General features: G+C 42.5%; 1 protein-coding gene across 1 annotated transcript; it reads right to left on the reverse strand.

Moving 5' to 3' along the window:
• Positions 1–3773: 3773 nt before the first annotated feature.
• On the reverse strand, positions 3774–8415 carry LOC118286996 (L-xylulose reductase). The gene is made up of 8 exons (XM_035611675.2): positions 8257–8415; positions 7574–7671; positions 6768–6922; positions 6598–6640; positions 6093–6192; positions 5869–5933; positions 4589–4706; positions 3774–3964 (listed from the first exon to the last, which is right to left on the reverse strand). The coding sequence occupies exons 1-8, from the start codon at positions 8306–8308 to the stop codon at positions 3861–3863; spliced, it is 735 nt and encodes a 244-aa protein (XP_035467568.1). The 5' UTR covers positions 8309–8415; the 3' UTR covers positions 3774–3860.
• Between the last annotated feature and the right edge of the window lie 4287 nt (positions 8416–12702).

Consider the following 12702-nt stretch of genomic DNA (forward strand, 5'->3'; position numbering starts at 1 on the left):
TGTAGGCGCACTTGATTATTGCATTCGATACAGACAAGAGCAGCAGAATTATAGTCAATTCTGCTTTTATCTGATATTTTACATTGGCTAATATTTGTTTAAATCAATAGTGTATTTTTTATGAAAGTTAAATAGTATAGTTGGGTCTAATTTTCACAGGAGCAGTATACAAATGCAGGTAAGGGCAAAGGGAAACTTACTGTCTTTAATGGGTAAAAAAACCAAAAACAACAACTATCCAAAAACTCAAATCCAATTCTCCAAAAAATACTACAACGGCATAATAGAATTCCTGGAATTCAGTTATGGCTTTTGGTTTTTGGTGTGCCACCCTGAGGTTTTCAGTCGCCCCAGTGGCGGACTCAGGCTGTTTGAGGGGCAGGGGAGAAAAACTAAAAAGGGCACCTACTGCATGGCATGGGACCCCACCAACGTGCATTTCCACTATCATACACATGTTTTGTGTTCTTCAAAGGAATTAAGTTAATCCTCAGACATATATATATATATTTTATGAGGGCAGCAGAGAGGCTACTCTCCTGTGCTGGACACATGTTCTTACTAATCCTGCTAATAATTCAAGAAATCTGTCCGTCAGTCATATCTGGAGAATCGTTCATTTTATCAGCCTTACACCTGCCATGTGTAATCAGCGCTGTGGAGCAGTGGCATGAGACTCGTCAACGTTGTCAATACAACAACGGCGCGTCTATGTACTGTCTCGTCAATGTATGGGAAACCCTGACCTATATGTCACCACATCACATTTTCTCCACTGGACGGGGCATCCATTAGGAAACGTCCCCACATTCTCACACATGTAGGGACTCCCTTTGCAGCACTGCATCCCATTTTATCCACTGGATGGGGCACTTCTCTATTAGGGTAGCACCGAAATGGGCACTTCATCATGTTTTCTCACCTGTAGGACTACCGTATACAGTACTGCATCCCATTTTCTCTATTGGAAAGGGTACCATTTGGGGCACTGTCATGTAGGGGCGGCATAGAGGGCACTTCATAACGGCATCCTTTTCCGTTGGAAGTGCACCCATATAGGGAACGTCAAGTTTAGACCATTGTAAGGCCACTGCATCACGTTTTCTCCACGAGAAGGGCACTCTTAAGACACATGATCAAATTTTCTTGGTGTAAAAGGCATATCGTGTCCGAGTCCGCCAGTGAGTCGCCCCATCAGACCACCCGTGAAAAATTTCTGGGGGCGCAACTGCTTTCAGGAGCGCTTATCGAGCTAAACTTCTCTGATCCCTGCTAATTCTTATATAAAAATTTTTTTAAATTTTACATTTTCCTGCAATCAAACACTTGTAGGCAACGTGCGGTTTGAGGTAGTAAGAGCAGCTGGAGGTACTTTCCGGCAGCAGGCAGAACGGGAGCTCGGCTCCAGGCTGCAGGACCATGCCTCTTTGGGCTCAAAGATTAACCCTCCACACTATTAATGGTCACAGCATGTTTGTCTTCCAGGTCAGTCTTGCACAGTCACCGTGAACACACAGAAACCACAGGTGAAGGGTCAGTTAATCCAAATAACAATAAAATCCACATTATTTTAGTGATATATATATACATATCCATAGACACTATATAGGGGGATATCCGTGTATAGAATGTATTTTTTACAGCCCAAAAGAAGGACAACTTTTGTCCTCCCTCTAACAACATTGGGAGAATCCTGGTTAATTCTTATAGATCTCATTTTAGTTCAGTCTTGATTCGTTTGTGTTCACTATCATGATTAAGCATCCGGTCACAGTCATCATTTTTTTTCATCATTTTGATAATTGATGTTGACATTACCTAACGCTCCTGACCTGTATTTGCAGTACTGGATAACTGCATGAACATGCATGTGTTCCTACACACTAATATAATATATAAACTGTGGGGTCCAGATTGCTCACTAAAACACTAAAAATAAAAAGGCAAACTCTGTATCACCCTTCGTGTACAAGGCAAAACTCAGGTGGGGAGACCTGCTGCTGGTGAAAATGAGTGCCTCAAAAACAAAAGAATTTGTAAATGCTCACAGGAAATAAAATACTAGTGATAACTAACAATTCCGTATGTGAGATGGACATAAACAACTTTGATTTCCTACATTTCTATTATTATTATTATTCAAACCTACAACCAATCAATTGATTCGGTCTTGTTTACAATATGATAATAGATTTTCGGATGGGGCGGCTGTGGCTCAGAATCAGAGGTTGTCCACAAACCAAAAGGTTGATTCGATCCCCGCTTCCCCCAGTCAACATGCCCAAGTGTCCTTGGGCAAGACATAATAACCCTAAAAATAACCTTTGATGGCTATTCTGGCAGTGTATGACTGTGACAATATATATATATATATATATATTTTTATGCCCTATATAGCACCACTGTATGAATGTGTGTGTGAATGGGTTAATGTGTATCCATACATCCATTGGTCTGAAGAAAAGCACCATATAAAAACAGTCCATTTCATTTGAACATGTTGTTCCTGGAATTTGCTTGAGCCACTCTCACAGTTTGGGGGTTACAGCCCAGAGTGCTCTGATTACCACTGTTACCTTCGATTTCCACCTCTTTTCTAGCTCCTCTTCTTCTTCTTCTTCTTGATGTTGCCGTCCCTTGGGATCACTGCATCTTTCACTCCCACCTTCTTCTGTTGTTTGTTGACCACCACGATATTCGGGTCGTTAGCCATCACCATTTTATCTGTCTGGATTTTGAAATCCCACAGGATCTTGGCACGGTCATTCTCAACCACCTTTGGAGGTGTCTTCCATTTGGACGGTGGGACTGCCAGCCCATACTCGGCGCAGATGTTGCTGTACATTATGCCAGCCACTTGGCTATGGCGTTCCATGCTTTTATGTGCTGGATGGTTTCAGGGGCGTCTTTGCACAGCCTGCAACCGGGGTCTTGTCTGGTGTGGTAGACACCGGCCTCTATCTATCTTGTGCTCGGCGCTTTCCACTGTGTGATACTTTCCACTATCACACGTTTTGTGTTCTTCAAAGAAAATATTATATATATATATTATATAAGGGCAACGGAGAGGGCTGGAGAAATCTTCTTACCAATCTTGCTTACTATTCAAGAAATCTCTCTGTTGGTCAGTCATATCTCGAGAACCGTTGGACACGCGTCACGCTCAGCATTGATACATTTTGAATAAACAGCTGATCGGCGCTCTTGAGCAGCGGTAGCTGCGTCTCATCAACGTAAGAGAAGTTGTCAATCAAGACACCGCTGATTCTCCGGTTCGGGGTTCTGTGTACTGAGTCTTTTATCTTGCAATATTTTCGGTTTTGTGATGAGTTCTTATTAGCTATGGCGCAAGACGCTGGAGCATCTGTCTGTTATCTTGAGTACTGCGAGTACACAATTGAACCAGAGATGTTATGATATAAATTCACAGGCGTCACCAGCTTTTTGCGCAATCTACAATGACAAATCGTACCAGCGTACTCTGATGTCAATCTGCGTGCATGCTATGAAAAATGCGTGAAGTTTGGCCGGTCAGTGTTTCTAGACCCTATGAATCCTGCTGAATTACTGTCACCAAACCTTTTCACTTCTTAGAGTGCGAAGTAAGAATGCAGACTTTCCATGTGCCTCACTCAATGTGTTGAAGATGAATACAGTGACCAGCAGGTACAAAAACACGGATATTTCCTTTTCCCTGAACTCATTCTCGCATCTCATGTATTTGAATATTTGTAAGTCCAGCTGCAAATGTGAAATAAACCTACTGACCAGCATTGACTTGACTCTTTTTATTCACCATGCTGACACCGTACAGATTGTTCTTGTTTGTGCTCCGAGCGTGTTGGGGTGTCTCATGTTGGTCAGCATGCCAGGAAGCCCCCGTCCACCGGCAGAGTGACTCCGTTAGTCATGTTGCTCTTATCACTCAGCATGAAAATAATACTGTTCACCACATCCTCCACCTCTGCACACAAACACACAGGGAGCTCAGTTAGCATATTTATACAGTTTGTGTGTGAGTGTGTGTATACTGCATGATTGTAGCATTGGGGAGCAAACAGAAATGTCCTTCCATTTGTAAATTGTAACGGCACACAGACTAAAACTTGATAGATTAGTTTTAAGATTTGATTGTACCCTTTGGTTGCATCTCAACATCCTTACTGTGAAAATCACCAAAAGAATAGATGAGTAAACAAAGTCTTGGTGCAGTCCAACACTGACCAAAAACCTTCTAGACTCTCACACTGGTTATAAGAGCAGGCAAGGGTGAACAGCTGCTCCATTGTTCCATCCCAGATGGAATCCACATTCCTGAATCTGAATCAACCGTCATGCTCCTTATCAGCACCCCTTGGTAGGAAAACACACCCTAAAGTTCCCTCTTTTAAAGTGGACAACCTACTTGTGACGATCAACATTATGGTAATACTTAATTGGGTTCATCATGAGTGAGATGAAAATATTGACTAATCTCATGTCTGTGTATTTAACCTGCATTTTTTTTTCTCTCCTTAGAGGCAGTGGGAACAAGCTGTGAACAATATATCGGGAAGTCAGTATGTGTATACGGTCTGCTGGGTCTGACCTGCAAAGCGGCCTAGGGGGATGCGGGACATCATGGCCTTGGCTTTTTCGGGGTCGCTCCAGCCCAGACGACCCATCTTAGTCATCACCACTGTGGGGTTCACACTGTTCACACGGATCTGAACACAACGCGGGCACTTGGGTTTAAACAACTCCAACATATAATCAGTGAGTGCTCCACAGAGATCCATTCTTTGTGTTTGAACATCTCATCACTTTAAAGGTAGTTTGTTCTTCTTTAACAGCAGAAACTAATTGAATTCAACTGTGCTCTATTCATACTGTGTTCTATTGAATTGTATAATGCACAATAAGGTACAAATTGAATATTTATCAGTATTTAAAGTTGCAGTAGTACAGGCAGCAGTAATCATAGTGACGTATGTTTGGGAAAACTGATCCCAAATATATGAAATGTAAAGTGGAGATAACTGATTGTACAAAATGAGTTTCAATGTGTGTTGAATTGAACTATATCATATTTGGGCTGCTATTTCATAGACAGTGAATGACTATAAACTTAGATTAGTCCACAGTAAGACCTATTGTAGAGTACCAGGAAATTATTAGGGAACTCAGGAACTTCCTGTTATCGCTGGAGGAATCAAGGTCTGAATTTAGTTAAGGGACCCTGGTTTCTGCCCCCACAACATGACCCTCTGCAGATAGTTCTTCACAGACACTCTGGCATCTGGAGCGTACTGACGACATTTTTTGCTGATTGGTCAAATGTGCTTACAGCCGACAATTTCAGCAGCAGCAAACAGGATGTGCTGCTTTGCAGCTCTTTGCTTTAACTTTGAGAAGAAAACACACAAAAAATGATATGACGAGTGGGCCGGCGACACAAAAGGTGAACCTCCAACAGTGCCGAGTTAGGTTCACGTGACCAGGGACCATACAGTAAGTACTGCGTCTGCTGGGACACAGATCCTGCAGAGCAGAGATTCAGCTGCTGCTTTGTCACAAGCTGGTAAACGGTGGATGACACCAGCCCTCACACCCATAAGGCAATGCAGTTGTTTTTTTTGGAATGCCTGCGTTTAATATCATTATTTTTTTTTATAGAGATACTAATTGAGATTTGTTGTAAAGGTATGTTGCCTTAACATTTATGAAAGCCAAATTCATGCTAACAGCAAAAAGTAAGAAAAATGCTCCATGTTTTTAACATTATTTTTAATGATTGAAGGTTGTGGAAATGACTAATGCATAACATGACAGAACACCACAGAACTTAAAAAGCCTTTAGGTCATAAAGGGGTTTAAGACTGATGGTACCTTGTGGGGTCCGAGCTCTAAAGCCATCACTTTAGTCAGCATGTCCACGGCTCCTTTAGTGGCACCTGAACAGTGGCAGGGAGACAGAGGCAAAATCAATTTCAAGGAACCATCACTCAACTATTCCCATTTAGGGAATTTCCACTTCAAACTGGAAATCTTTTTCTTTTTCTGAAGTGTTCTTGAGGTGAATGTTGTCTCATGGGTGTTCCTCTCTTACTCACAGTACACAGCATAGTCTCTGAGGGCACACTTCGAGGCCTGGCTGGACAAGTTGACAATGGAGCCTCCTGATCCTCTGGCCTTCATACCACGAGCCACTATCTACCCACAGAGACAGAGGCTATGTATGATTAAAGGGGGATCATACGAGTCTTTGCCCTCGCCTGTTCACATATTTTTCTTATTCAATTTGTAGTCTTCAGACCTTCTCTTCTTAGGAGACCAGCTTTATCGCTGCTCTCCCACTGCCTATTTACCACTTTGCCAAGAGCTGTGCGAGTGTCAGTCAGAAACCAGATGGATTTTTTTTTTTTCAAATATACAGCTGAAGGTAAACTAATCAAAGAAGTAGATATTTCGTTAAGAAAACTGTTGGAAATTGCACTTGAACTACAGTGTAGCTTCTGTGAATATATAGATATAATGTCATCAACAGACACTCTTCAGAAAGAGCAAAGAGCTAAATGGAGGCAAGAATGCAAATGCATTTAAGAGGCATTATTTTACCTGGGACACATGCAGCACAGCTTTCACATTCACACTGAATGACCTGGAAATGAAAGACATCTTAGAATATAATAAATCATTGCAAGCTGCCAGATGATTCCATATTGTGCCGCATCCAGTCAGGATTCTTCTTAGTTAGAGAACCTCAAAGTATCTCATATTCATCTTACCGGTCAAACTGGTCAGGTGTGACCTCCAGAAATGGCTGTAGGTTGGCATAGGCGGCGTTATTCACCAGCAGATCGATGGGGCCGATGTCCTGCAGGGCTGCCTCCGTGGCGCTCCAGTCTGCCAGGTCCACACACACCGGAGTGATGGATGCACACTGTGAGAGTAAACCGGAAGCAGACGTGTCGACGCCAACAAAGAAGTTGATGGAAAAGGAAAACAGGAATGTATAAACGTGATTAGTTTAGGCTTTGATAGGCAACCATTGTTGATACACTATAAAATGAATAATGTATTTGGTCAAACAGAATCATATCCTTGTTTGTGCAAAACGGTACATTTCTTGATTATTCTATGAAAATCAGTTTTTATATACAGGTAAAAGGACTATTGCAAAGTTGCTTCCTGCCAAATTCATCTCATATCGGACTTTTAAATATTAGTTTTCAATGTCAACATCTAAGTCATAATTAAATTGAATTGACTGCCATTAAATAATTAATAAAACAGTAAAGTAATTTGGAAGCTTCATGTCATATTGTTTCCTATTATACCTTGCCTTGTGATGAAGAAGAAGAGGAGGATGAGGAGAGACAATGGAAGAAGATAAAGCTGAGCAATGTGGTGAAGAGGAAAGTACGGTAAACACTTTAGACGATAATGAGTGGAGAGATGGAATGGGGGCTCAGTAGGATGGATAAAACAGAGAAAGGTATGGGGGGTCAGAGGTCAGGGACCAAGGCCCCTCACTTGAGTGACAGGATGTGTGTGTGTGTTTTCTTTTGTAGGGGTGGGGGTGAGTGGGTACCTCCTGCATTAGAGTGTCCAAGTCAGCCTGTGTGCGCGAGACCGCCGTGACCTCTGCCCCACAGCGTGCCAGAGCCAGAGCTGTGGCCCTGCCAATCCCTGAGACACAAAACATCCATAAACACAAAGACTTATTACAGAGTGGATCTGCGACACCAGAGTTGAACCACACACATTCCACACGTCTCAGGATATGCCAAACTGCCCTCCAAGAACAAAGCGTTGTATTTTTAAATTCCATTTTCTCACTGTGTGAACTGACGAGGGCACGTTGATCACACTCAGTTTTACCAGTTTTAACATTTTGAATTCACATTCAACCTCAGCTTTCATCCCTTAATGTCTGTCAACACTAAAATAATAATCCTAATAATAATAATAATTTATAAGAAAACATTTAATAAAATGGTATATAACACCAACATATATTACATTATGCTTTAGGCAGTCGGTCGCGGCTGCCGGCGTTCGGTCGCGGCTTATTACAGTTAAAGTATGTTTTATTTTTGTATTTGATTGCGGCGCAGTGATTCCATAAATAAACTTTTATGAATAAAAACTCCGATTACAAAAACTCCACCGATCACAACATTTACATGGAGTTTCGCGGCGTGTGGCGCCAGACCAGCAGACACGGTGCAGTTCTCCCTGACAACTTGTGTGGCTGCGGGTTGTTTTCTTTACCTTTTCCAGCTCCAGTGACGAGAGCGCGTTTACCCGCGAAACTGATCTCCATGTTTGTCCTGTTCTCACAGACGAGCGGCACTTGGACCTGGACCTGGAGAGATGACAGCCAGAGTTCGAGGAGTGTCACGTGACTCCTTCGTGTTTGTCCGCCAGCGGCGCAGTCAAGGGGGGGGGGGTGGGGGGGGGGGGGGGGGGGCAGGGGGGGCCACGGCCCCCTGTAGGCGCACTTGATTATTGCATTCGATACAGACAAGAGCAGCAGAATTATAGTCAATTCTGCTTTTATCTGATATTTTACATTGGCTAATATTTGTTTAAATCAATAGTGTATTTTTTATGAAAGTTAAATAGTATAGTTGGGTCTAATTTTCACAGGAGCAGTATACAAATGCAGGTAAGGGCAAAGGGAAACTTACTGTCTTTAATGGGTAAAAAAACCAAAAACAACAACTATCCAAAAACTCAAATCCAATTCTCCAAAAAATACTACAACGGCATAATAGAATTCCTGAAATGCAGTTATGGCTTTTGGTTTTTGGTGTGCCACCCTGAGGTTTTCAGTCGCCCCAGTGGCGGACTCAGGCTGTTTGAGGGGCAGGGGAGAAAAACTAAAAAGGGCACCTACTGCATGGCATGGGACCCCACCAACGTGCATTTCCACTATCATACACATGTTTTGTGTTCTTCAAAGAAATTAAGTTAATCCTCAGACATATATATATATATTTTATGAGGGCAGCAGAGAGGCTACTCTCCTGTGCTGGACACATGTTCTTACTAATCCTGCTAATAATTCAAGAAATCTGTCCGTCAGTCATATCTGGAGAATCGTTCATTTTATCAGCCTTACACCTGCCATGTGTAATCAGCGCTGTGGAGCAGTGGCATGAGACTCGTCAACGTTGTCAATACAACAACGGCGCGTCTATGTACTGTCTCGTCAATGTATGGGAAACCCTGACCTATATGTCACCACATCACATTTTCTCCACTGGACGGGGCATCCATTAGGAAACGTCCCCACATTCTCACACATGTAGGGACTCCCTTTGCAGCACTGCATCCCATTTTATCCACTGGATGGGGCACTTCTCTATAAGGGTAGCACCGAAATGGGCACTTCATCATGTTTTCTCACCTGTAGGACTACCGTATACAGTACTGCATCGCATTTTCTCTATTGGAAAGGGTACCATTTGGGGCACTGTCATGTAGGGGCGGCATAGAGGGCACTTCATAACGGCATCCTTTTCCGTTGGAAGTGCACCCATATAGGGAACGTCAAGTTTAGACCATTGTAAGGCCACTGCATCACGTTTTCTCCACGAGAAGGGCACTCTTAAGACACATGATCAAATTTTCTTGGTGTAAAAGGCATATCGTGTCCGAGTCCGCCAGTGAGTCGCCCCATCAGACCACCCGTGAAAAATTTCTGGCGGCGCAACTGCTTTCAGGAGCACTTATCGAGCTAAACTTCTCTGATCCCTGCTAATTCTTATATAAAAAATTTTTTAAATTTTACATTTTCCTGCAATCAAACACTTGTAGGCAACGTGCGGTTTGAGGTAGTAAGAGCAGCTGGAGGTACTTTCCGGCAGCAGGCAGAACGGGAGCTCGGCTCCAGGCTGCAGGACCATGCCTCTTTGGGCTCAAAGATTAACCCTCCACACTATTAATGGTCACAGCATGTTTGTCTTCCAGGTCAGTCTTGCACAGTCACCGTGAACACACAGAAACCACAGGTGAAGGGTCAGTTAATCCAAATAACAATAAAATCCACATTATTTTAGTGATATATATATACATATCCATAGACACTATATAGGGGGATATCCGTGTATGGAATGTATTTTTTACAGCCCAAAAGAAGGACAACTTTTGTCCTCCCTCTAACAACATTGGGAGAATCCTGGTTAATTCTTATAGATCTCATTTTAGTTCAGTCTTGATTCGTTTGTGTTCACTATCATGATTAAGCATCCGGTCACAGTCATCATTTTTTTTCATCATTTTGATAATTGATGTTGACATTACCTAACGCTCCTGACCTGTATTTGCAGTACTGGATAACTGCATGAACATGCATGTGTTCCTACACACTAATATAATATATAAACTGTGGGGTCCAGATTGCTCACTAAAACACTAAAAATAAAAAGGCAAACTCTGTATCACCCTTCGTGTACAAGGCAAAACTCAGGTGGGGAGACCTGCTGCTGGTGAAAATGAGTGCCTCAAAAACAAAAGAATTTGTAAATGCTCACAGGAAATAAAATACTAGTGATAACTAACAATTCCGTATGTGAGATGGACATAAACAACTTTGATTTCCTACATTTCTATTATTATTATTATTCAAACCTACAACCAATCAATTGATTCGGTCTTGTTTACAATATGCTAACTATCAATTTGGAATTCTGATAATTATTCAGATAATTAAATTAATAATTACCACCAGAATCACCACCTTGGTATTTAGCAGAGGTTGAAGGATTTGGAGTTCTACCGGTCAGAGGTTGGCAATACTCACACTTATGCAACATTAAATAGACCAGACTGCATATTTAATAACATTTATTTAAAAGACAAGTTGAAACAACAATATTAAATCTAACAAACGAAATATATATGAGTCTGAGAGAGTGTGTGTGTGTGTGTGTGTGTGTGTGTGAGTGTGTGAGTGTGTGTGTGTGTGTGTGAGTACACAGACTAGGCAGCCGTTAAGGTCAAAGGTTTAAGAAGTACTACAAACAAGATGGCGGTGAACAAAGAAACTACAAAATGGTGGCATCAGAGGTCGGCTCGGCAACACGCTGTGCTTCTTTGATAAGGCCATTTGTTGCAGGACAAAGAGTTTCAGGTTAAGAGAGGGTTAGTCACAGGGTCCGAACATCAAAATAACCTATTGGTAGATATTACAACAACATTAAGTGAACACATTGACTCAAAGCAGTACACTTACAAGGTTAAACATTCCTATGCTTAGCCGTGTTGTCTTATGCTATGCTGGTGTGATAGGTGAAACATTCTGGGAATCAGAGTTTTCCACTCTGTTCCTTTGTCTTTGGAACAAAGAACCAAATGATCAGGTCCTCCATTTTGCAAAGCACTACACGACTAAAGGCCTAAGCCCAACCCTCGAGAAAAAGAACACTCTTGCAGAGCTGCTGAGGTTATAATAGCCTTGGCTGTACCCGACCTTGTTTGTTAACAAAAAATTAACAGCCTAATATAATCCTCAAGTTTGCGATACCAATTTGTGTCCTGTTGGGATGCTGGGTCAGTGGAGTTACAATTGAATACACACCTTCACTTACTTTTTTGATCATTCTTATCCGAGCCAGGGCCTGATTGCCTGAGGGTTGCGCGTTATCTTCTGTAATGAGATTTTCGGATGGGGCGGCTGTGGCTCAGAATCAGAGGTTGTCCACAAACCAAAAGGTTGATTCGATCCCCGCGTCCCCCAGTCAACATGCCCAAGTGTCCTTGGGCAAGACACAATGACCCTAAAAATAACCTTTGATGGCTATTCTGGCAGTGTATGACTGTGACAATATATATATATATTTTTAAATGCCCTATATAGCACCACTGTATGAATGTGTGTGTGAATGGGTTAATGTGTATCCATACATCCATTGGTCTGAAGAAAAGCACCATATAAAAACAGTCCATTTCATTTGAACACGTTGTTCCTGGAATTTGCTTGAGCCACTCTCACAGTTTGGGGGTTACAGCCCAGAGTGCTCTGATTACCACTGTTACCTTCGATTTCCACCTCTTTTCTAGCTCCTCTTCTTCTTCTTCTTCTTGATGTTGCCGTCCCTTGGGATCACTGCATCTTTCACTCCCACCTTCTTCTGTTGTTTGTTGACCACCACAATATTCGGGTCGTTAGCCATCACCATTTTATCTGTCTGGATTTTGAAATCCCACAGGATCTTGGCACGGTCATTCTCAACCACCTTTGGAGGTGTCTTCCATTTGGACGGTGGGACTGCCAGCCCATACTCGGCGCAGATGTTGCTGTACATTATGCCAGCCACTTGGCTATGGCGTTCCATGCTTTTATGTGCTGGATGGTTTCAGGGGCGTCTTTGCACAGCCTGCAACCGGGGTCTTGTCTGGTGTGGTAGACACCGGCCTCTATCTATCTTGTGCTCGGCGCCTGTTCTTGTGCTGCCAAGATTAGTGCCTCTGTGCTGTCTTTGAGAGCAGCCTTTTCCAACCATTGTTGGGAATTCTTGATATTAATCACTTTATTTATCTGTTGGTGGCACATGACATGCAGGGGATTGTCCTTTCATGATGGTTCCACTTCCTCATCAGATTCCAGGATTGTGGCTCTGATGCTCTTTAGTCCTCGGCCCTCCTCCTTCTGTTTAATGTATAGCCTCAGCTGGACTTGGGGTGAAATCCTCCATGCATTGTGAGAAGCAT

This window comes from Scophthalmus maximus, chromosome 16 (assembly GCF_022379125.1).
Source record: "Scophthalmus maximus strain ysfricsl-2021 chromosome 16, ASM2237912v1, whole genome shotgun sequence".
Classification (NCBI taxonomy): Eukaryota; Metazoa; Chordata; class Actinopteri; order Pleuronectiformes; family Scophthalmidae; genus Scophthalmus; species Scophthalmus maximus.